The 26,285-nt window shown below is 39.8% G+C and overlaps 1 protein-coding gene and 1 long non-coding RNA gene across 3 annotated transcripts in view; one reads left to right on the top strand and one right to left on the bottom strand.

Moving 5' to 3' along the window:
• Positions 1 to 26,285, top strand: part of LOC309656462 — a 1,106,578-nt gene that overhangs the window by 348,298 nt on the left and 731,995 nt on the right. The window lies entirely within an intron of this gene.
• ITGA8 (integrin subunit alpha 8) overlaps positions 1 to 26,285 on the bottom strand; it is a 182,947-nt gene that overhangs the window by 149,753 nt on the left and 6,909 nt on the right. For both annotated transcript variants that reach the window (XM_082452760.1, XM_082452761.1), the window contains exons 3-4: positions 7,726 to 7,826; positions 4,813 to 4,936 (exon numbers count right to left, since the gene is read on the bottom strand). In XM_082452760.1, coding sequence (XP_082308886.1) covers positions 4,813 to 4,936; positions 7,726 to 7,826 — 225 coding nt within the window. The remainder of the gene's footprint in view (positions 1 to 4,812; positions 4,937 to 7,725; positions 7,827 to 26,285) is intronic.

Below are 26,285 nucleotides of genomic sequence, written 5' to 3' on the forward strand. Positions count from 1 at the left end.
TTATTCAGAAAGGAAGAAACAGGACCATTCTTTGAAATCATTTTGCTGCAAAACAGGAAACTGAAAAAATTAAGAGAAAACAGTCATTTTTCATAAAATTCATCGAGAAAGCAACCAACTTCAAATGTTGAAGTGGTGATTATAATAGAAATGGGAGGTTATTTCCTTTGCAAAGTAAGTTTTTCTCTTACGATTATAGTTTATGAGAGCTGAAGGAATCTTTCTTCCTAGAACTTCAGAGGATCTGTGAACTTTACAATTATGCCCTATAGAGTAAACTCAGGAATCCAGGGAATCACGCTATCATGTGTTGGCTTCCCAAGGAGAATGGAAAGGTGTGTGTAAACCATTGCCACCTAAATTATGAATGACCGTAAGAGCTACAGGCATGTCATTAATATGAATGAGCAGACTACCACCCAAATTGCTCAAAGTGTCAGTGAAGGGGCTTTGTGGTGTGACATGAACATGAGAGGCTTCTTGAAATTCTCTTTTGAAAGTAATATCCCTGTTCTGTGATACTGACCATACGCTCATGAACAAGGTGGCTTTGTGTTTATGAACCGTGAACTCCTTTGGGAACACAGGAAGCCGGCTCCTTGGGTGCATTTGAGAAGGAAGTACTTCCAGTAAGAGACAGACCAGGAGGATGTGACACTGGAGTTGTGTACTAGACTGAACAGAATTCCTGGCCATTTGTTTGGCTATTCTGCAACTCGACATAAACTTCACCTTTACCTGTGTCAAGCTATTCTTTTATTTAGGAAAGTAAACGCTAAATAAATTGGCAACATAATATACCCGTGTAACTCAAAATGAGAGCATACTATACGTTAAATTTTTAGATAATGGTTCAAACTCGCCCTGCAACTCTTGTCCACAAGTCTAGATGGCTTATGCTGTATTTTAATCTGAGCTCTCCCATCACATGGGCAGTCAGATAAAAAGGCAGAACAAGAAGCAGTGACATGTTTTCTAAACAATCATCCTTGATGTTAGCTGGAAGAGGATATGTCATCAAGGTAAGAGGCATGTGAAGGACGGGCTCCTCATTTCAGCTACAATAGTTTACTGCTGTGGCGAGGTATCTCTAGCAAATCGTGAGAAATATGATATGGATAGGTGTAAAAATTGATGAAACAAGTTCAGTTTTGAATCTCAGTTCTACCATAAATTTTATGAATAAATTCAGGATTTATTTATTGCTCTAGATGACTTTTTTTTTTTTTTTTTTTTTTGCCATGATACACGGCTTGCAGGATCTTAGTTCCCCGAACCAGGGATCGAACCTGTGCCCCCTGCAGTGGAAGCGTAGAGCCCTAACCACTGGACCGCCAGGGAATTCCCTGACCTTTATCTGTAGCATAATAATAAGGACCTCTTACAGAGCCCAGCGGCATGACACCTTGAGTGGAACACGACACAGAATACCCCTCTTAATGGCTGCGGCCATGCTTGGCAAGCTCCTGCTTTCCTGCTCCAGTAACCGCTAAGAGAAGCCCTTCCCATCGTCCTGTCTGAGACAGCTCCTTTCCCCCCCAGGCATGTCGCTCCCCACGCTTTTGCCTTCCTGTATTTTTCTTTGTAGTACTTTTCACTACCTGACATTATATTAGAAACTTATTTATTATTTTAAAAAATTTTGTTCTTGAGATGTGATTGACATATTATATTAGTTCAAGGTGTACAACACAATTTGATTTATGTATATACTGTGAAATAATTACTACAATAAATGTAGTTAACATCTGTCACCACACATCGTTACAGTCTTTTTCTTTTGGCTGCGTTGGGTCTTCGTTGCTGCGTGCGTGCTTTCTCTAGTTGCGGCGAGCGGAGGCTACTCTTTGTTGCGGTGCGTGGGCTTCTCATTGCGGTGGCTTCTCTTGTTGCAGAGCACGGGCTCTAGGCGCACGGGCTTCACTAGTTGTGGCTCACGGGCTCTAGAGCGCAGGCTCAGTAGTTGTGGCATGCGGGCTTAGTTGCTCCACAGCATATGGGATCTTCCCGGACCAGGGATCGAACCCACGTCTCCTGCATTGGCAGGCGGATTCTTAACCACTGCGCCACCAGGGAAGCCCCGTTACAATCTTTTTAAAGCTCTTAAGATCTACTCTCACAGACAACGTTCAAATATACAATATCGTATTACTAACTACAGTCACCATTCTGTACATTACATCCCCAGGATTTATCTTATAACTGGAAGCTTGTACGTTTTGACCATCTTCACCCGTTTAACCCACACCCACATGCCCCACCATTGGCAACCACCAATCTGTACTCTTTTTCTGTGAGTTTGTGTGGGTTTTTTTTTAAGATTTTGCATATAAGTGAGATCATACAGAGTATTTTTCTTTATCTGACTTGCTCCATTTAGCATAATACCCTCAAGATCCATCCATGTTGTCATAAATGGCAAGACTTCATTCTTTTTTATGGCTGAATAATATTCCATTGTGTATATATCCATATCCAAATCTCTATCTATTCCATATTCCCTTTATCCACTCATCCATTGATGGATGCTTTGGCTCTTTCCATGACTTGGTTATTGTAAATTGTGCTGCAATGAACATGGGGGTACAGATATCTTTTCAAGATAGTGATTTCAGTTCTTTTAGATAAATACCCAGAAGTGGAATTGCTGGATCTTAACTTATATATTTACGCATATGTTGTCTCTCTCCCGCCCTAGAATATGTTTTTTGAAGACAGGGTTTTGCTTTCTCTTGTCCTGTGCTTTATTCCCTAAACATAGAATAATTAGTGCTCAGTGTGTTCAAAAAACACGTGTTGAATGAATGCATAACTGAGTCTTATTATCTATAAGGAACACCTCTTTTATTTATTTATTTTTATAAGTTTATTTATTTATTTATTTATTTATTTATTGGCTGCGTTGGGTCTTTGTTGCTGCGCAGGTGCTTTTTCTAGTTGCGGTGAGCGGGGGCTACTCTTCGTTGCGGTGCGCAGGCTTCTCATTGCGGTGGCTTCTCCTGTTGCGGAGCACAGGCTCTAGGCGTGTGGGCTTCAGTAGTTGCGGCACGTGGGCTCAGTAGTTGTGGCTTGTGGGCTCTAGAGCACAGGCTCAGTAGTTGTGGCACACGGGCTTAGTTGCTCCACAGCATGTGGGATCTTCCTGGACCAGGGCTCAAACCCCTGTCCCCTGCACTGGCAGGTGGATTCTTAACCACTGCACCACAAGGAAAAGTCCAGGAACACCTCTTTTAAAGCCATTTAAGGGAGTTCCCTGGTGGCGCAGTGGTTAAGAATCCACCTGCCAGTGCAGGGGACACGGGTTCGATCCCTGGTTTGGGAAGATCCCACATGCCGCAGAGCAGCTAAGCCCGTGCGCCACAACTGCTGAGCCTGCAAGCCACAACTACTGAAGCCCATGCACCACAACTACTGAAGCCTGTGTGCTCTAGGGCCCACGTGCTGCAACTACTGAGCCCGTGTGCAGCAACTACTGAAGCTCCCCCCGCATGCCTAGAGTCCGTGCTCTGCAGCAAGAGAAGCTGCCGCAATGAGAAGCCCGCGCACCACAACGAAGAGTAGCCCCCACTCACCACAACTAGAGAAAGCCTGCACGCAGCAACAAAGACCCAACGCAGCCAAAAATAAATAAAATAAAATAAAATAAAAATTTAGAGTGAACAGAAAAAAAAAGCCATTTAAAATAAAATTCTGAGTTGATGGATTATTCATTCAGCTGACATTCGTTAAGATGTGAGGGGGTGGCTGATTTATTTCAGTATTTTAAAACAGGAAGTCATAATCTTCTCCTTGCCAAAATCCTCACCCAAATCCTCAGAGTTAGCTGTTTCACTCCCAGCCCTTTAGGTATCTAAAGCTCAGAGGCCTCTTTACGAACCCTCTAATATCACCCATCCATTCTCTACCTTCATTGTTTGATTTCTGATAGTTGCTCATTATCTGGCCCAAATTAATCTAGAAATTTAAAAATATTCACATGGAATGGGGAAATTTTACTCATAGTTTTGGGAATCTAATTTGGGTTGAGTTTTTAAAAATCAGTATCCTGAAATCAGTCACTAGAATGTTCTTTCCAATGCCATTTCTTTCCCTAACGTGGTCTTGTGAATTATCAAGAATGAGAATGCAAATCCCTTGGTTTCTTGCTGACAAATCCTAATGATCTACATGACACACAGAAAACTGGAGGGCTCACAAAAGGGCTCGGGTAGATCAGTGACTGAACAGCCGTGTCCCAAAGATGGCACTCACAGGCTTGCTTCAAAGGATACTTCATCAGAAGTTTTCTAGAACTACCAGATGAGACGTGGACTCCAAAGGTACAGAATCTTTTTGAAAAACGGGATTAAACACCTTAAGAAGAAAAGTATATCATGCAGACAACCTGAGTACATAGCGGCCAAAGAAAGCAACAGGCACTGAGAACACAGGCTAGGCGGAGAACTCATCCACTGTGCCCTTGGGTCCAATCATGCTAATTAACACCATTCCTACAATTAACAAGCGGACAGTTAGCATTTTGCAAATGCAGTGTGAATTTTGAGTAGAGACGGAGAGTTAAAGGCCTAAAATAAGGAACCAATCAATTTGACTGCAGAATATCTAAAAACAGAAAATTTCTAAAACACGGAAGAGGATCTGCAGAATTCCGTGTCTTGGTCCTCACGTCACAGTAAAGCATCCTGTAAGACCGTTCATCATCTTTACCGCCATTGCTTTCTCCTTACCGGTGGTGTTTTGGGGTTACCTGCACTGTCTATAGCAGAAAAGCTCTTGAGCTAAATTTCAGTTCCAAGAATAAAAACAACTTACTGTTCCGACAAGGCGAGTACTCAGCGTACGCACTGAAATTCTGAATCGCTACGTAGCAAGTGCCAACTGGGTCCTTTTCTGGTGTCGGTTTAAGAGTTCTCCAGTGATATAATGGAGCACAGGCCTGGGAAACATCAAAGACAATACATTTTTTTTTGATGTAGATTCCTCATACAGTGCTTGATTTGACTTGTTGATGAATGGACCTAAATTTGTAACAAACAATGCTAAATTATTAAGTGACTTAATTGGCCGCCAATATGCTAATGAGTACCTCGGTAGTCAGAGTTAATTAAACTTCCAAAGCCGATATTTCAACATTAAGGCACCACAGAATTGGAACAAATTAAGCATATACAAAGGAATGAGATTTTTCCCCCACAGGATTTTAAATCAAATCAAAGTAGCCTAGCAAAAGTAAATATTTACTAAAGGCAAAGAACTCATATTTTCTTTTTTTTTTTTAATTGGACCTACATAAAAGCAGATGAACATTTAAACAGCGAATGAATCAGCGTGATGTCTTAAAAAGAGAACTAGTTCCTTTCTTGGTTTAATTGTTGCTTAAAGAAAAACTACTTTCAAATCAAAAGATGCAGACAAGTTTATAAACCTCTGTTTTGTGGATTCCTCTGGTTTATCACTGAGGGTGTACCTGACGATTTTTTAAAAACAATAACTTACATTTGGACTGGTACCCCCTTATCACAGTGGGTTTATTTTTCATTTGATGGTTTTTATTCATGACAAAACAAAAATTAATTTAAACAATGGTAAGAAAAACATGATTCTTGGATTATCAAATATAAAAGAGGATATATGAAATCCTCTTGAAGTAAATTAAATAATTAATTGTTCTAGGAACGAGAGAGGCAATAAAAATAAACAGGTAGAAAACACAGGCACCTTTCTGACTTCTGTTTTGCTAGCTCGAATCCTACGTAAATGTGTTTTACCTGAATATTCAAGCACTCATTTCTAAGGATGCAGAATTAGAGACTTCTAGAATATGGAACCACTAGCCTCTCTCCTAATTTGATGACATCACACTTAAAACAATGCCAGAAAAAGAGAAGGCAGATCCTGATTTTAAAGTCTTTTCATGACTGCAAACATGTCCTTGGTAATCAGTCCAATGTGTAACGACTTTTAGATAACTTTACTAAGTAGCACCCTTCTTACTTGAGAATATACGTTATCTTTACTAAAATAACTTAAGTTTTTTGGGTTTTTGTCTCTCTCTGTATTGTGAGGCCTTGGCCAATACTGAAAAGCTCTCTAACTCATCTAAGTCCCCTTAACTTCGGGCCCTATGTGGTTAAGACATTTAACATAAGGTGGAATGGTGAAAAGTAGGAGTTTGGAAGGGAAAGCATTACCTATGTGGCTCAGTATAAGCCAACTCGCATCACCTTCCACATCACCATAGAACACTTTAATGCCATGAAAAGTCTTTCCAGTGCTTGCCTGCTATCAGCCCTAAAAAGTTATCTTTTTTATACCTGTTCAGTTTCACACTGATGTGAAACACGATGACGTGATAATATTCAGGCTTTGACCCAAACACACATGATACCTGGATATTCAAAATCGATACTTCTGTTCACAGCAATTTGAAGTTCTAAGAATTGTCACACAGCGTAGCATTTAATTCTTTATGCTGCTAAGTTTCAGTGCTCAAGGAAAAAATTAACTTGAAAGGTACTTTATATTATCCTATTTCCTACCACATAATTTTGAAAATGCAAGCATGCCCTCAGATTAAGCATATTTATTATGAACATGGTGTGTTATTTTACGTTCAGTAATTCTGAAGATTTCTACAAATATTGAATAAATGCACAATAATATAAGTTTTCAAGACTTAATCAAAATCAATATAGTACCAAAAGATTTTTTAACCCCAAATAGTTATTAGATGGAATTAGCTTTTCAATAGCTATTCACATACATTGTAAATCACTAAAGGATTAAAAAGTTTTTACCAATCCTGGAATGTGAGAACTATATTAATGCAAATACAATTCTACAGAGAGCCTATTGTAAATTCTGGATTTGTCACTAAAGAGGGCTATCTATGTTTTATATATTACTTGTTTTATGTCAAAATTTCTGTGGGGCATTAACCACAGACCAAATAAAGCAAGGCATTTCCTTTAGATACTTATTTTTATTAAATCATAATTCAAACACCTTTAAACAAACCCCAAAAACAAAAGTTATTGCTTTATTTTGTAAGGAAATTAGAGCCAATAGTAAAAAAAAAAAAAAATCCCCCAACAACAAAAAAGTTTCCAGATCAACTTAATACACTTATTTATTTCTCAGTAAACCAGACATGTATTATCACTCAGAGCTACAGAGAAGAGAATCACAAAGTCATAGCATTTTAAAGCCAAAAGATCTCTATCTGTGAGTGAGACATTTTTACTTTAAAAAGTATCAGTGTACTCAGAGAACCATGTAATTGGTAGTTATGTTTTTAAAGAAAACTTTCGGTTAGTTCTAAAGAGGATCAATGACATCACAGTAGATTAACTTTTAAAGTATCCTAACAGTAGAAGTCCTGTTTCTCTGGTCAAACTTTAATCAGCCCTTTAAATCAACCTTAAGCAATAAAATATTTACCTTTTTAGGATTTAGCTTTTATTTTTCTATCTTCCGTATTTGTTTTTGAAATATTTGAAAAGATCTAACCAATTTTCTGGAAAACCAGCTTTACTTCCTGTAGCTTTAAAGACTAAAATAGATTCTTTAATTTTAAGCACTAACTTTTTTTTGGAATGCTGATAGCTTATCTTTGAAAATCTGATATGTTCTTACATGAACGGATTTTTGTAGATATGAGTTTTGAAACATTTCAGTGTACGTATTATTCCAAAGCAGCCCCACCAGCACACGGTTGATACTCACCACCACTTTTCCTTTATGAGCTTTCACTGTTGCTCCAAACCATTGATTCGATTTAAACTCTATAGGCTCCTTGGTTCCATTTACTCTGATCTTTCTGTTGTCTGACAGGGAGAACATGGATTGTTAATAATTTGTAAAACGTGGCAGCCAGCTAAAATATGTGATAATAAATTTACCCATTTAAAAACATTTTTAAAAATGTCATACACATGGGGGGTCCTTTTTGACTAAGTCTAAGCTAGACTTTTCACTTAGAAAAATACCAGTCAAATGAAAATACATATTTGAAACATGACATTTCACAACTTAACTTTAAAAAAGCAATTTTTTTAATGACTTACGTTTTCAGGGGTAACTACTGTAAACTTGATGTAGACTCTGACAGTCTTGAATCTACACTTTTGTCATTGATTTGCCAGATGGAAGACCAGACATTTATAACTGCTCTAAGGAATTCCAAACCTTTTCTGACAGTGAAACTACTTGGAACCTCCATGCTCCAGGAAGCACAGCTTTCTCAGCACGGTTTAGCAGGAATCTGCTTGAAGGACTCCAAGTTCCTGGTTTTTAACTGGGTAACATGTGTCCACGCAGTCACAGAAAATAACACCTCTACACAGTTTGATCCACACTCTGCAGATGTCAGCATGAGGGGGACCATCTGGGTGGAAATTCAACCCAATTACGACACACTTCAGGTCTTAATAAAAAGCAGATATCTTTTCTTTCACTCCTGATTCCCAATCGACATATCTCCCATGTGGTTCTAACCGCATGGTTCTAACTGAACTTCATCAGTAACAGCTAATGAATTTCAAAAGACATTTGTACCAGGGCATCTTATTTCTATGTGTTCTCTTTGGTATGCATTTTGTTTTTCCTCCTTGACTCTATAATAAATGCATTACAAATGAACTTTTAACTTCTATTAAGGGAGGCCAAAATATACACGCAATTAATATTCAGTTGAGTTTACATATGATTACAGACTTTTCAAGAAAGAACAAATTATATATACTTAGGTCTTAACCTAAAATTTATGCTTTGACATGTTAGTAGGAAATTACAAATTTCCTTCTTTAAAATCTTATGCTTTTGATGTTTCTGGACTTTTAAAAAAGAAAAAACAAGTTCTGGAAATCCTCACCCAAAATGCACACAACTGGCAAAGAACTGGAGCATCTTACAGATTAGAGCATAAAAATGAAAATATAAACATTCCTATTTGCATCTAGGCAAGAAGATCGTAGACCTCAGAGAGAAAGGATCTTGTCACCCTGCACTGGGTGATCTTGGGCAATTCATTTAATCTTCTGCAGTTTTAATTTCTTCTCTAAAATTAGGTTGAAAATACCTCCCCCTTTCCTCTTTCACAGGTGATCAAAGTCATAAAGATCACATAGGTAATGTGGAAGTACTTTATAAGCTGAGAATATACTACAGAATCTTGCAGCAATACAACCCTTTAAAAATATCTCTTAATTAGAAACCTGGAAACTCAACCTAAGTACAAGAATTAGAATGGACCTCACAGACACACAAGTCAATGTTCCAAATTGGCCTTCTGCTAGAGAAAATGATATGACTCTACCTTTGTGGTGCCTAAGGCATCTTTTCTGCTATTATAAGGTTGAACTGTGTAATAACTTGATTAAAAGTGTAAATTGTGGGTTATTTTCCAGCAACAAATTTCTTCGAGACCAAGAATACAAATGAATGGATGTCACTAATTCCATCCCTAATCCAAGGATTACAATAGAGAATAATCCCACTGTCCCAGGTCTCTCTTTACTGAAATGAGTTGTGATCTAGGTGTATCCTCCTTACCTTGACCTTTGAGGTGGACAAGTCATCTTTTTTTTTTTTTTGGACGTGCCACGTGGCTTGCGGGGTCTTCGTTCCCCGATCAGGGATCGAACCCATGACCCTGCAGTGGAAGCACAGCGTCCTAACCACTGGACCACCAGGGAATTCCCAAGTAGCCTTTAAAAAATTCTATTTTATTATTTTTATAAATTCACTGATGTAAATCTAATATTATAATTTCATAAAATTCAAATGAGTAACATATATTTGGGTTGATTGTGAAAGTGACCTTTCCCTAATTTCCCACCTTTCTTTTCTGAACAAGATTCTTTCATGCCAAACAACCCAACACAGGGCTTAGTACTGTGCACACTGGTGCTCGATGAACAGGGAATGTTTTTGATTCGATTTGATCTGATCTTTCCTGAAAACAACCTCCTGTAAAAACTCAGCACAATTTCTGTCCTTCTAAGCTCTCCTTGGTATGGCAAAGGGCTGAGAAGCTGGAACCTACATTTTCCAGACCCTCTTACAAGTAGGATTCTGGTTGAATGAGAGGCTCATGGAGAGATCTGGAAAGAGGAGAAGATGGAGAAGCCATTATTTTCTGGCAGCAACTATAAGCACGCATGGGGGCATCAGTAGCTGCAGGTGTGATGTTCTTCCTGCAGCTCTCAAGTATCCTTTGACAGTCATGCCTTTTTGGTGCTTCAGACCACTGAGATCAAGTCCTGAACTTCCAGATTTCTTGATCTGCAGGCAGCGACCTTCCTAACTTTCACATACCCAGTCTTTCCAATAATCATATAAACCTCTCAGTCCTAATTATAATACTCAAAGTGGTTTCTGTTTCCTGACCAAACTCCCGTGATATGGACCAATGCATTTAGGATAGGACCACATGTCTTCTGGAACAGAAGGAAGGCACTGTGCATTGTCAACCCCAGAGAATTCTTGGAAGGGCCAGTGGTTCTGGGAGATGGTGGAGACCATTAGTTACTAAAGCAATTCTCTCCTTGGCATATCCCAAACTATGCCAAAAGCTAGGAAAAAGTTTTATAGTGACTGCATGTGATGTAAAGCTTTCCAAGTGCCAGAAGACTATTAACAAAGTTAATAAATATAATCCAGGTGAATTGTTTTCAAGGGAAGAATCAATATATTTAATATGTAAAAGAGTTCCCAAATCAATAAGAGAAAAAGACTAAAATTCAATAGAAAAAGTTCTAAGGGTCTAAACAGGCATTGCAGGGAAGAAGAAATCAAATATCTCATAAATTCATGCAGAGATCCTGAACCTCAAATTAAAACCATAATGACTTAATACTTGTCACTTAGCAGTTTGGCAAAAAATATTAATAATCTCTGATTTCAAGATAATAACTCAATGCAGCATTTTGGAAGGGCGATTTGCAACATATATCAAATTTTTAAATGTACATTTTTTTGAACAAGGAATTCAACTCCTAGGATCTTGTTCAATAGAAATAATTACACAAATGCTTTAAGATGCAATGTGAAGATATTTGCTGTCCTGGTTGTGATAGCAAAACTGAAACATCTTAAATGTTCATAAATAAGGGATTCGAGAAGAAATTCCTATTATCTATAAAATAGAGTACTATTCAACTATTAAAACATATATTGGGAGTTTGGAGTTGACATGTATACACTGCTGTCTTTGAAAGAAATAATCAACAAGGACCTACTGTATAGCACAGGGAACTCTGCTCGATATTCTGTAATAAACTAAATGGGAAAAGAATTTGAAAAAGAATAGATACATGTATATGTAGAACTGAATCACTGTGCTGTACACTTGAAACTAACACAACACTGTAAATCAACTATACTCTGATATAAAATAAAAGTTAAAAAAATACATATGCCAGATTTAGATGCATTGATATAGAATATTGTCTACAAAATATACTTTTCTGTTTTACCTTTTCTGAGGCTTTAAAAAAAAGTATAGAAAGGCATGAGGACTTCATATAACAAACACTTGTATTCCCACCAGGCAGAACTGACAATTGTTAAGTTTTTTCACATTTGCAAACATCACATTACTCTTTGACATCTATCTCCAGTTCCATCCCCTCTTCATCCAGAGGTAGTCACCATCATGAATGTGATGTGTATACTCCCGGCCATTTAAAAAATAATGTCCATGAATAATATAGAACAGAGGTCTGCAGATACTTTCTATAAAGGACTGATAATAAATATTTCAGGCTTTGCATTCTCTATGGTCTGTCAAAACTACTCATCTCTGCCCTTGTAGCAAGAGCAGCCATAGACAATATGTTTTTAAAAATGCTCTTGGCTATGTTCCAATAAAACTTTACTTAGGGACAATGAAATTTGAATTTCATATAATTTTCATGCATCATTTAAATATTATTCTTTAAAAAAAATTTCCAATCATCACAAAATGTAAAAACTACTCTCAGCTTATAGGCATGCACAAACAGGTGGTGGGTCAGGTTTTGCTGTAGTTTTGCCAACGATTTACTATTGAGTATTCTTTGTGTGTTCTTTTTTTTTTTAATTTTTTTATAATTAATTTATTTTTATTTTTTATTTATTTAATTTTTGGCTGCATTGGGTCTTCGTTGCTGTGCGCGGGCTTTCTCTAGTTGCAGCGAGCGGGGGCTACTCTTCATAGTGGTGCGCGGGCTTCTCATTGCAGTGGCTTCTCTTGTTGCGGAGCACGGGCTCTAGGCGCACGGACTCAGTAGTTGTGGCACGTGGCCTTAGTTGCTCCACAGCATGTGGGATCTTCCTGGACCAGGGCTCGAACCTGTGTCCCCTGCATTGGCAGGCAGATTCTTAACCACTGGACCACCGGGGAAGTCCCTGTGTGCTCTTTTTAACTGAATAAAAGTGGTATTATACTATCTGTATGGAACAGCGTGTAACTGTGTTTAACATTCAATTTTATGTTTTTGGGAAATAACCTATGCTTTGATAATTAGATAGATAGATAGGTAGATAGATAGATAGATAATAGATCCAACTCACTCTTTGAAACTCCTGTAAGTATTGTATCTCATTAGATAGCCATCTGCATTTTATTTATCCATTCCATTTACACCTGAACATTTAGGTTTCTCAGTTTTTCTACTACAACAAACATGTGCCCTGAGTATCCTTATATTCATCTTCATCTGCAGATGGAGAAGTGTTTCTCTCCGGCACCAGACTAGAAATGACATTGCTGGGTCATAGAGAATTATCATATCTGTTTTATCAGTTCTGCCAGTCCACCTCCAAAGTAGCCCCAATTTCCATGCACACTCGCAGGGCACGAGAGAGAGACTATCAGCTCTTGTCATCGTAGAGCTGTTAAATTTCTGCGAACCTGGACGACTATGAAATAGTCCTTCATTTTGTTCTGTTTTCATGTGCATTTCCCTGATAATTAGTAGAGTTAATCATCTTTTTATGCTTATGGACCATACACTTTTCTCTTCTGTGAATTGCTAGCTCATATCCTTTGTTCATTTCCTTGTTTGGTTATTAGTCTTTTTGATTAGAAGAATTCAGCATATATTCTGAGTACTGATTCTTTTTCCCGCATATACGTTGTCAATATCACCTTCCGATTTTTGCTAGTCTTTTAACTTTATGGGTATTGTCATCCATCTGGAATGTTTTTATATTGGACGTGGCATGGGCATCTTACTTATTTTCAATATGAAAGGCCAGTGTCTCAACACCACTTACTGAACAATCCATCTTTTTTTTTGTTCCTTGGAGAGTTGTCATTCCACCTCTGCACTGGTACCTCCTGATGCAACTGGAAGGGCCCAGCATGATCTGGCCCCCACCACCTCCTCCTACTTTCCCAGCTCATTAAGCTTCAGACAACCACCTTTCTTTTTTTTTTTTTTTTTTTTTAAGTCTTTATTGAATTTGTTACAATACTGCTTCTGTTTTATGTTTTGGTTTTTCGGCCATGAGGCATGTGGGATCTTCGCTCCCCAACCAGGGATTGAACCCACACCCCCTGCATTGGAAGGCGAAGTCTTAACCGCTAGACCGCCAGGGAAGTCCCTACACCGCCCTTCTTGAACACGCCCAGCCTTTTCTGTCTCCTCATTGCATATACTCTTCCCACAGTTTTCTGCATGGCTCCCTCCTTCCTGTCACTCAGGGTTTAGCTCAAATGCCACTTCCTCTGAGACCCCCTTCCCTGAGCAGCTAGTTCACCCTACCCTAAGTCATTCTCTCCCGTTACCCTTTAGACTTTCCTTCATAGCACTTACCATTAACTGAGATGATCTTATTTCGTAGTTTGCCTGTTTACTGACCGTCCATTCCCTTCCAAATATACATGAATCCCGTGGACTGCTTCACTGCTGTGTTCCCCACTTCTAGAACAATGCTTGACACATAGTGAGTCCTCCGGAAGAGTTTGCTGAATGAATGACCAAACTCCCATCTATTCATTCAGAAGCTTGCCTAGGATATTGTTCAGTATGATCCTTTAAATTCAAAATGTTCTGTGTGTGGGTGTGTAAGTGTATAGACACTGAACTGTTTGTGATGGTTCTCTCGAAGGCAGGGAGTGTACATGCTTTAGTGGCTTTTTGTACTTTAATTGTATATATTTCTGTGTTGTTTGAGTTTTTACAGTGAACGTTATTACGTCTATGATCTGAAAAAAGAAAACCTAGAGATAAAATCAAGACATCTGTAGGTCAACCTGAGAAATTTAGATGGTTGGTAGCAGTAAAACTGATTTGGCTTGTCTGACACTTCTGGGCTTTGAAGCCATCTCTCTTAATTGGTAGCTTTGGTCTCTGGGCAATCAGAGTATGAATCCCGGTGGGTGGCAAACCTACTAACATTCGGCTCCTTTTTCACGGGAATATTCATTTCTGAGCAGGAGTGAGTGAGGGGATGTAGAATATGGTGCACATATGGGCTACAAGCAGATTTTTCTAATCTTTTCACTGAGTAGAATGGGAGGAATTACAAGAAGTGAGGGTAGATCACCATGGGTGAGAGAGAAGAGCTGAGACTGACACAGGTGCAGCAAACATTTTGGCAGATGGGGTGGTTTCTGAAAAACTATAAAGTCCTCAGCCTTGTCCTGGAAAACAGTAAGTTTCCCTGTAATCTTCAGTCATTACTTCAAGTGCTTCACCCTAGGGATTTTTTTAAAGCTGTCGCAGGAGCTGTCCAGACATTTTTAATCAGGAAAAGGGGAAAGGAAATCTTTATATGTTTATTTATAATCTTTTCCTTCATCAGTGTATGCTGTAAATATTTCATTCAAATTGAAATTATGTATCTGAGAACAAGGAATACTCCTATGTAAAATTTAAAATAAAATATCGGTAGCCAGAGAACTCCTTGTCTAAAAGAAACAAATCCAAAAAAAGAATCTGGGTCAATTTTTATGTCCTGGAAAATTAAACTTCCAAATGTATGCCTCCTAATATTCCAAAACCACAATTAAAAGCCATGAAGGAATACCTCTGTAGCCTTCATACTCTTGATCATCTTACTGGGAATTTTCAAGTATTTAAGGAAATATCACACTAATTCATTGTTTCATATAACGTTCAAAAAACGTGTTACTCTTTTTTCCCCCAGTTACACTGAGATATAATTGACATACAGCACAGTGTAAGTTTAAAGTGCACAGCATAATGATTTGACTTACGTATATTGTGAAATGGTCACCAGAGTAAGTTTAGTTAATACCTATCATCTCACATAGACACACACACAAAAAAAGAAAAAATATGTTCCTGATGATGAGAACTCCTAGGACTGAGTCTCTTAACAACTTTCATATGTACTATACATATATATGTGTGTGTGTGTATGTGTATGTATGCATTATTTTATATATGTTAACTATAGTCATCATGGTGTATATTACATCTCTAGTACTTATTTATCTAATAGCTGGAAGTTTTTACCTTTTGACTCCCTTCTCCCATTTCCCCTTCTCCCCATCCCCCAGCTCTGGTAACCACAAGTCTGATCTCTTTTTCTATGAGCTGGTTTTTGTTTTTTTTTTTTTAGATTCCATACATGAGTGAGATCATACAGTATTTATCTTCCTCTGTCTGACTTATTTCACTTAGCATAATACCCTCAAGGTCCATTCATGCCAATGGCAGGGGTTCCTCCTTTTTAATGGCTGAGTAATAGTCCATTGTGTGTGCATGTATATATATACACATATATATAAGATATCTATAGCTATCTTCTTTATTCATTCATCCATTGTGGACAGAAGTATGTTATTCTGATTAAATAAACATTCTATATAACTGAGATTTATTATTTATATCATATATGTATACTGTATACAAATGTGTGCCTGTACACAAACACACACACAAACACACATGGGTATACTCGTTTTCCTGCCATTACCTAGTAGATCAGATCTAACTGTCCCACCCTCCACCATGTAGGTCCCAGACCTCACACCTGATCTCCAGATATGGCGTTTCCTTCCATTCAGGCAGCTTCCTCTCTGTTCCCTATTGAGTCTTACTCCCAGACTTTGTACATGAAGCTTCTCTTACAAAATTCCACTCCTCCTTGTTTGTCAACTAATCCAAATCACTTTCTTAAAAACTGCTTTAAAATGTAGGGCCATGCTTGACAAATAGCCATTCACACATGGTTAAGAATCATGGAGGGACTTCCCTGGTGGCGCAGTGGTTAGGAATCCGCTAGCCAGTGCGGGGGACATGGGTTCGAGCCCTGGTCCGGGAAGATCCCACATGCCACGGAGCAAGTAAGCTCGTGTGCCACAACTACTGAGCCCACATGACACAACTACTGAAGCCCATGTGCCTAGAGCCCATGCTCCGCAACGAGAAGCCACCGCAAGGAGAAGCCTGCGCACCGCAACAAAGAGTAGCCCCTGCTCGCTGCAACTGGAGAAAGCCCACATGCAGCAACGAAGACCCAATGCAGGCAAAATAATTAATTAATTAATTATTTTTTAAAAGTTAAAAAAAAAAAAAGAATCATGGAGAATATATGGGAGAAAATGTAGTAAAGAAATGCCAGTGATATAAATAATGAAGTGAAATAAAATAACATGTAAGGCCCAAAACTCTTTTCAAATTGAAATTCTTTCAGATTATTGTTTTTAAAAATTCAAACAATATAAAGTAAGAAAACTTGTATAAAAAATTGTAGGGCTTCCCTGGTGGCGCAGTGGTTGACAGTCTGCCTGCCAATGCAGGGGACACGGGTTCGAGCCCTGGTCTGGGAAGATCCCACATGCCGCGGAGCAACTAGGCCCGTGAGCCACAATTACTGAGCCTGCGCATCTGGAGCCTGTGCTCCGCAATAAGAGAGGCCGCGATAGTGAGAGGCCCGCGCACCGCGATGAAGAGTGGCCCCCGCTTGCCGCAACTAGAGAAAGCCCTCGCACAGAAACGAAGACCCAACACAGTCATAAATAAATAAATAAAATTTTTTTAAAAAAATGTAGAAAGTAGTAAGTGAAAGGCCATTGGAATCCCCCCCTCCCTGGACACACTCACTGTTGTTTTATAAACCCATCCAGCCATTCAGAGTTTGAGGCTTCTAGCTCATTCCTCTAGTTTAAGACATTTCTTTTCTGGAAATCATGAAGCTTTTATTTTAAATTGTATTTTTCATATCACTATTTAAATGTTTGGTTCCACACATAACTAAATAACTAATAAAGTTAAATGAGCTGAAAGTATGCTTTTAGAGTTCTAGTAACAGTGTTCAGAAATATGGGTTTCGGACAGCACTAGTAAATATTGTATTACAATCTTCTTATTATATAGTTTTCCTGATCTAGATGAGAATATCAGTTTTATGCTACAATTATTTCCACATCTATATCGTCTTCTGGAGAAAGATCACGTTTCCAACTTCCTGTTTTTAATAACCAATAGCGCCTAGCTAGTGTTCCTCAGACATTTGTTTCTACATCATATAAAATCATTTATGTGTTTTTCATATGTAATTTGACGGAGGCCATATGTAAGGTTTGTTCTAGACATACATATGGACTTCTGTTGGTATGATGCAAGTAATTTCTCGGGTGAGTGTTCTCATCTACGTGATGCAGCTAGAGGAGCAAATATCAAGAAATGAAAGAATCACGTCTCCAAGGGGAAATGAGACGCCAGCTGGGGCAGCTCAGACACAACACTCTGGCTCCTCGTAGGAAACACGCAAATCTGCAGGGCAGAGCTGGTTACAGGTGGGTGGTAGAGACTGAGATCTCAACTTTGACCTCACCTGCTACAACCCACCCCACCTCACATACGCTGGCTGGAATGGTTTTCCTTCCCATCTCACCCACCCCGAGACAGACACGTGTGCGTGTGTGTGTATACACACACACACACACACATTCACCCTTCACCTCTGACCTTTAATGATGCCCCCTCCGAGACGCTTTCCCAGCCACACAAAAAGTTCCCCCTTCAGTCAAGAACAAGAGCCCTCTTTTGCACACCTAAACCCTTTTACACTTTCTCCTGTTACAGCGCTTATCCCTCTGTTAGGGCTGCCAGGCACTAGTCTTCTCTTCCACTGGACTTGAACATTTCAAGCCCAGCGAGTACGTCTGTCTTGCTTGCTGTTTATGCCTAGTAGAATGGCAGCCCCGTGAACCAAGCCAGAAGCTTGGAATGCATCCTTGACAACCACCAACCCTGCACCGCACCTCCTATCGCCACTCAGTAACCAATTGCTGCTGGTGCCTCCTTCTAGAGCTCTCTCAAGTCCATCTGTTTCTCTCCATTCCTGTGCCACTTCCCTGGGGTGACTCCCATTTCTTTAGCCTCAGTGGCTGCAGTGGTCCCCTACCTGGTTTCCCTTCCTCCAGGCTTGTCACCTTCAAATGCATTCTCCGTCCTGACACTAGAGTTCTTTCTAAAATGCCAAAATTCTTAAAACCAGCCATATCCCACCCTTATCTTGCCAGCATCAACATTTCATGCCATTCCCAGCCATAGTGATCTTCTTTCAGCTCCTTGAATTTTTCACACTTTCTCTCATCTGTAGATTTTCTCACACTTGGAATAATTACCTGGGATCAAATATCTTGGCCATCGACATAGCTGGGGAAATGAGAACTCTTGACTTAACTTATATGTCACCTTCCAATTGTGAGGAGAAGAGCATGCTTCTCTGTTCGGGGCCCCAAAATGTATTTGCTTCAAGAAATCATGAAACTCTCTCAGCATGGGAATCTCAGCAAGCAGACTGAATGACATAAATCTCTTCACTATGACCTCAAAGCAGTACTTTTAAATACAGGATATGATTGGGTTTCAGGATGAAGGTTATATAAACTTGCCTCCCAATAACACTTGAAAAGCTCCTGTTGTATGCTTGTATTTTCCTCAGAACCTCATCCCTGTTGCCAGAAGATGTGGTAAAAAGGGAACCAACCATCATCTAACAAAATGGTTCATTTTGTGGTTTTAAAAAAAAATCACCGGGCTTCCCTGGTGGCACAGTGGTTGAGAATCTGCCTGCCAATGCAGGGGACACGGGTTCGAGCCCTGGTCTGGGAAGATCCCACATGCCGCGGAGCAACTAGGCCCGTGAGCCACAATTACTGAGCCTGCGCGTCTGGAGCCTGTGCTCCGCAACAAGAGAGGCCGCGATAGTGAGAGGCCCGCGCACCGCGATGAAGAGTGGCCCCCACTTGCCGCGACTAGAGAAAGCCCTCGCACAGAAACGAAGACCCAATACAGCCAAAAATAAAAATATAAATAAATAAATTTAAAAAAAAAATCACCATTCCCAACATTACACAAAACAGGAACTTCAGCATTCAAACCTTCTGTTTCTGCAGTGTATACTTACGGAAGATTAATACCCAAGATGGAATTATCCTCTGGGAAATCTTAAACTCTACGCCAAACAAGTAGGACCATACTATAGGTTGAGCAGAGGCAAAATGTATTCCTTCCCCAAATAACTTCAGATTTTAAATAGGATTTACCGGGCAGTCCCTGTGCACTTTGTTGCTTAATGCATTCTGCCATTTCGCTGATACTATTTACATTTTCTCCTTATCTCAACCTTCTCTGTCTACCTCCTCACTCTCAGCTGATAATCTTGCTTTTTTTGTCACTGAGAAAATAGAAGAAATGAAAGAAGATCGTTTTCTTCCTTCTATTGCCAAACCCACAAACCCACTCTGGCTCTGCTTTCTCTGCTCTCTAAGGATGGACCGTCTTTGTGCTCTTCCAAGGCCAATCCCTCCATCTGTGTAAAGTCCCACCCATCCCTTTTCATCTACTCAGGAATCTGTTTCTGCTCATTCCTCTCCTACTCTAATCAACATCATCATTTCCCTATCGACTGGACGATTCCTATTAGATTACAAACACGCTATCGTGTCTTCTTGATGATTACATTTCTGTGGTCTCACTTAGGGTGGAACTCCTTGGGATAAAATGGCTCTACAGACTTGCTGTCTCCTGTTGGTCTTCTCCCATTCTCTCCTGACACTCATGCCACTGCAACTACTTTTATCAGCTGTCAGTCACTTTCTGTGACCAAATCAGATGTTCAAAGTTCACTGCAATGCACACGAATTTCTTCATTGGCTTCTTGACTTCTTTTGTCTAACCGGCCAGCACCCTTCTTATCATTGTTTATACATCCTCCTCAATTCTCTGATTTTTCTTTAAATGTCAGGGACTCCAGAACTCTGTCTCAACCTTGACCTTTCCCCTCCCCTCCCCTTCTCTCTTCTCTTTGCTTCACTTCGCTTCTCCTCAGTTCTTGTCTTCATTCACACCATCTCCCTAAGTCATGGCCTTAAATATCATCTACATACTTTAAACTTCCACATTTAAATCTCCAAACCTCTCGCCTGAACTCTGGGTTTATTTATCTAACTGCTCGCTTGACATCACTTGGATGTCTAATAAGCATCTCCAATTTCTCGTGTCTGGACTCAACTGGATATTTTCTCTAAGATTTGCTCCTTCCCCACTGTTTCCTTTCTCAGTTCTATTCCTCCAGTTACTCAGATCAAATTTTTCTCTTTCTTCTGTACCCTTCATCTGATCCATAAAGAAAATTCTACCAACTGCACTTCCAAATAAATCCCAAATCCAACCACTTCTCAACCCTAAGTGCTATCATTCAACCCAAACTGCACTTTTCTACCACCAGACGATGGGTCTGTCTCCTACCCCATCCCCTTGCTTCTGCTCTTGGTTGCCTACACGCTATTAAACCGATCCTTTTAAAAACATAATTCAAATTCTGTTACTTGTCTACTCAAAACCACCACTGGCTGCCCATCACTCTTAGAATAAAATCCAAAGTCCTGACTCTGGCTTTTAAGGTGCTATATAATCTTGCCTAGACCTGGTTCTCAGGCCTCATTTTCTATCATTCTTTTCTTGACTTACTTCTCTTTAAACCAGTGGCCTTTCTCCATTTCCCAAGAACACTATCCTCTCCGGACTTAACATTGACTCTCCTGCAACGTAGAACATTCCCCCTGCCCCATACCACATGGTTCCTTCCCTCACTTGATTTAGGCACGTGCTCAGACATCACCTCCTCAGTGAAACTTTCTCTGACCACCTCTGGTAAGCAAAATAATAGCCCCCAAGATGTCTCCATCTTAATGCCCCAAACCTGACTATGTTAGGTAGCACGACGAAGGAGAATTATTAAGGTTGCTAATCAGTTGACCTTAAAATAGGGAGATTACCCTGGATTATCTGGAGGGCCCAAAGTAATAACAAAGATCCTTTCATGTGAAACAAGGAGGCAGAAAAGGAGAACCAGAAACAAGGCAGTGTGAGAAGGACTCAGCCAGACAGTGTTGGCTTTGAAAATGGAAGAGGACCATGAATCAAGGAATGTGAGCAGCTTCCAGAAGCTGGAGAAAGCAAGAAAACAGATTCTTCCCCAGAGCTTCCAGAAGGAGCACAGCTCTGCCACCACCTTGATTTTAGTCCAGTGAGACCTATTTTAGACTTGGCCTCCAGAACTGTATGATAATCGATTTGTGTTGTTCAAAGCCACGAAGTACGTGGTAATTTGTTACAGCAGCAACAGGAAAATAATACCCCAGCCAATCTAAAAAAGAAAGTGCACATGTGTGCATGCACGCGCGCACGCACACACACACACACACTGCTCTCTGTCCCCTTAGCCTTACCTTACTTTTTCTCAACTTGCCACTGGCTATTCACTATAAATCCCACAAGGGTATGTTCATGGCCATAATTCCAGGGTCAAGGACAGGACCTGCTTGAAGAAAGTTACTAATGCTCCTCTTGTCCCTGAAATTTGATTTTACTGTTTGCTAACGCTAAGCTTTATTTTCAAGTCCACTGTTCCTTAAGAGAAAATAGTTGACCCTTGAACCATGCTGGGGATTGGTTCTAGGACTCACCAAGGATACGAAAAGCCTCAGATGCTCAAGTTCTACAGTCTGCCCTCTGTAACCGCAGCTCTGCATCTGCAAACTCAACCATCCAAGGATCCTTTAATAATGTAGTATTTATTGAAATAAAATCCTCCTATAAATGGATTGGCACAGTTCAAATCCCTGTTATTCAAGGGCCAACTGCGTTTTGTAAGTAAAAATGAGTTAAAGTTAACCAAAGGGTGCTTTGAAGGAAAAAGACATTATGATTTAATAACATGTCACCCAAGGAGCCTGACTTAAAGGATGAAGGGTACTCAGACCTCCCAGACAATATCTGTGCCAAAGAATGGAGACCAGGTGGAACAAGTTGAGAACTGATTGTCAGTATGAGTTTCACCCATATCTTCACATCTGTTGATAGAAACACCTTCGTTTCCTTGCCATGTGTCTGCTTCTTACCATAAATGTGGGGATTGGGACCATAGCCCCAAAGAACTATGCTATTTCAGCTCCCCCCAAAAAAGGTCCTGAAAAATAAGTCCATTAGAAATAGAAGAAAAACCTGTTTTCATCGCATTTGCAAAGACAACCTCTTCTATTGCATTTCCTTTCTAGTATTCTTTTAAAGGTTGTGCATAAACAGTTTTGACAGGTGTGTGTAAATACACCAATCTACCACAAAGTGTTAGATATTCAAATAAGTTGGCCTGGCCAACCTCCTAGGCGTGCTTTGGTCTACCAAACGTGAGGAGAAGAAGTAAATGTCAATTCCAGGCGGAAGTTTTAAGAGACGATGTGCAATTTGCCACATGCCTTCCCAGTTAGAGTGACCTTGAAAGCACGTATCAATAAGGAGTCTCCATCAGCCTGGGTCTTTGGGTCACTTGAATAAGCAGAGGCTCCTCTCCAGTTCATATTAACCAGATAGTGTGAAAAAGCAATAAACCGTGTTGGTTTAAGCCAGAGATTTGGGGTTATTTGATACTACAGTAATCCCTAGGCACTCTTTGGCTTAAGAAATGTGAGGAGAAATGACTGTTGAAAAATATTCTATCCTATGGATCCAACGGGTTTCTTTTGTTCATGAATTCTCAGTGCCTTTTCAAGGAGACTATATATCATAAGTCTCAAAGAAGATGTGATGGTTAATTTTGTGTGTTAACCTGACTGGATCATGAGATGCCTGGATATTGGACTAAACATTATTTCTGGATATGTCTATGAGCGCGTTTCTGGATGAAATCAGCCTTTAAATAGGTGGACTCAGTAAGGCAGTTTGCCTCCCCAAACAGCTCTCTTATTCTAAAAGGCTCTAGAAACTGTCATGTCAGACCACCAAGCCTATGTTTCTACTGATGTAGGAGCAATCTAGAATGAAAACAGGTGATACACTGCATCTTCTTATTTTTACACATATAACTGTCATTGAAAACACCCTTGGTCTTCAGTATTTTGAAGCATAAACACCTATACGTAAATAAGTACATTTCTAAACTACTCTACCACCTACACCCAAGACAAAAGAGGAAGCAACTAAGATTGCTTTCAGCTAATACAGAACCTGAATTGTGGTTTTCCACTGTTAATCTCCATAACACTTCCGTGAACTCAATAATTTCATTTAGAAATTTTTGCATGTTTCATTTTATCATTATTTTTCCTGATCATAAATAAATACCTGTTCATGGTTTTTACAAATAAGTAATAAATGCACTAGAAAAAGAAGAAAAAAAAAACAGCTTTAATTACATTTCCCAATAGCCTCTCATTGCCTATCTCCTCTCGTACTCTTCTACAAGTTGTAGACACAATTTTAAATTTTATGTTTTTCACTTTTTTTTAAAATAAATTTATTTATTGTTGGCTGCATTGGGTCTTTGTTGCGCGTGGGCTTTCTCTAGTTGCGGTGAGTGGGGGCTACTCTTTGTTGTGGTGCGTGGGCTTCTCATTGTGGTGGCTTCTCTTGTTGCGGAGCATGGGCTCTAGGCGCGTGGGCTTCAGTAGTTGTGGCACACGGGCTCAGTAGTTGTGGCTCGTGGGCTCTAGAGCGCAGGCTCGGTAGTTGTGGCGCACAGGCTTAGTTGCTCTGCAGCATGTGGGATCTTCCCAGATCAGGGCTTGAACCCGTGTCCCCTGCATTGGCAGGTGGATTCTTAACCACTGTGCCACCAGGGAAGTCCTCACTTAATATTAAAACAAAAGCATTTCCCCATTTTAATCCTGATTCTTGGTAGGCTTCATTTTTTTATGGTTCTGTAATACCCAATTGTGTGACTTATACCATCATTTACGTGAGACACATCCATATGTAGGATGTTTGAAAATGTTAGTTTTTAGTGTTATGCCCCTTTTCTTCTAAAAAAGGATCTGCAGCAACTTTAGAATTAATTTTTGAAACATATTTTCCACTGGGAATTGTAGAAAGAGAGAAGCCAGAAAAATACCAGAAAATCGTTCCTGGAAAATAAGATGTTCTGGGTGGTTAAGAGAGAGGCACCAGGACATGGGCTCAGGGTAAGTGGGGACACGGGTGTACGTAATAGATGCCGAGAGGTAAGCTGTGCCATGACGTATTATGGAAACCATATGGTAAGAGGCGGGGGTGGCTTATGCCAGAGGCACGTGGGCAAATCACGGGGAATGACAACAGACCGATCTGAAATGGAGCCATAACCTGCCTGGGGGGAGTTGGCTCTGACCCAATACACCTCGGGTAAGATGTTGTGTGTAACCTGGGCTGTGTAGGGTCCTTGCATAAACCTATTCCTGTAGCAATGGTGTGTGCCCTTCTCTCTCATCTCTACATGTCCTGGAAATCAGGGCAGGTTGATACAGAGGCTTTTGCAATATCATACACAAATCTGTGGCCATATGTCAAATATGAGAGCTTAAGTATAAAATTGACCTAATGTTAATAAGTTAATGCTCTGCAGTGCAGTTATACTGCTTTTGATTACTACAATAATGTGTTTGAAGTAAGACCTCCTTAGTTTAATGATGATCAATGAGAGGTCCCATGCCTGAATTTCAGCAAGGATATGAGAATTACTAAGTATGATGCTTCGTTGCAAAGATTTATTCTGATTCAACATGTTTCCATTCACAGTTTTCTTGCCAAACACATTCGGAATATAGTATTTTTTATTTAAACAATGTATAGAAGGTCTGATGATCTGACACATTGTTTGCCCCTATTTGGGGGCAGTAAGGTGACTTACTTAGCTTTTCAGGGATGTGTCCTTATACTTCCAGCTATTATTACATCAGACCTTCCTGTAGTCGAAGAGTTTAAGCCCACATGCTTATAGCAATGGCCATGCTCCATAATGTTTTTTCTTTCTTTTTTGGTTTTATTTACACGCAGTACAATTCACTCTTGGTGGTGTACAGTTCAATGAATTTTGATAAACACATACCATCATGGATCCACCATCACAATCAAGATGCAGGGAGTTCCATCAGCTCTCCAAATTCCCTTGGTCTTCCCCTTTGGAGACAACCCCTCTTTCCTACTCCTAATGCCTGGCAACCATTTCTATAAAGACTTATTTTTATAATCTATGCTTTACTTCTACTAAAACAATTAAAAGGGTAAATGATCACTTTGGCCAGTGTCTGTGGATCTAGAAGAATTTCTCCACTTGCAGACCTTTGGGTCTAAATCTCAGAGATCCAGGAGCTGGCCTTTCTGCAGGGCTGGAGACGAGCCCCATTCCCTCCCAGCTAGTCTGAGAGCTGCCTGCCTGAGGTCCACAACAGAGCAACACCGGTGTATTAGGTAGAATGTTTAAAGTATAAATGGCTTATTTGTGCATCACGATTTGCTTATCTACCTTAAATCCCCATATAATGTAACCCAGAATCGAAACTACTTTTAATCTATTTTAGCATTTCATTATACACGTGCACCTTGCTTGATGCACTAAAATGTTATGTGAAAATGTATTTGAACTGAATTCTGAAAATAAAATATTTTTAAAGTGAGCGCTTTTAAGAAGATCAATAATTAGTTTTTTTATCTCTCTTCCTCAAAAATCCATGTTTGTGTATCTGGATGGTGTCCATCAGGGCACTGCTTAGCTGAGCTTGTTAGAAATGTCAGCAATTCCCTTCATCAACACAACTCACAGATACAGGACTCTGTACACGACAGGTAAAGTTTGAACTCGCACATCACACCTGGCTGGCTTCAATGTGCCAGTGCGTTTTTCTTGCCTTCACAACACTTTCAAGACAATTTCCTACGTTCCTCCCAGAATGCTGCAGCTGCTGCGTGGATTCTTCCTGCCAAGGGCCTTGCATCACACACACGTCCAGCTTCTTGAAGGAATTTTGCAGATTAAGCAACAGGCGCCTAACGCACATTCTA

Source organism: Balaenoptera physalus (genome assembly GCF_965194825.1).
Source record: "Balaenoptera physalus genome assembly, chromosome: 2".
Classification (NCBI taxonomy): Eukaryota; Metazoa; Chordata; class Mammalia; order Artiodactyla; family Balaenopteridae; genus Balaenoptera; species Balaenoptera physalus.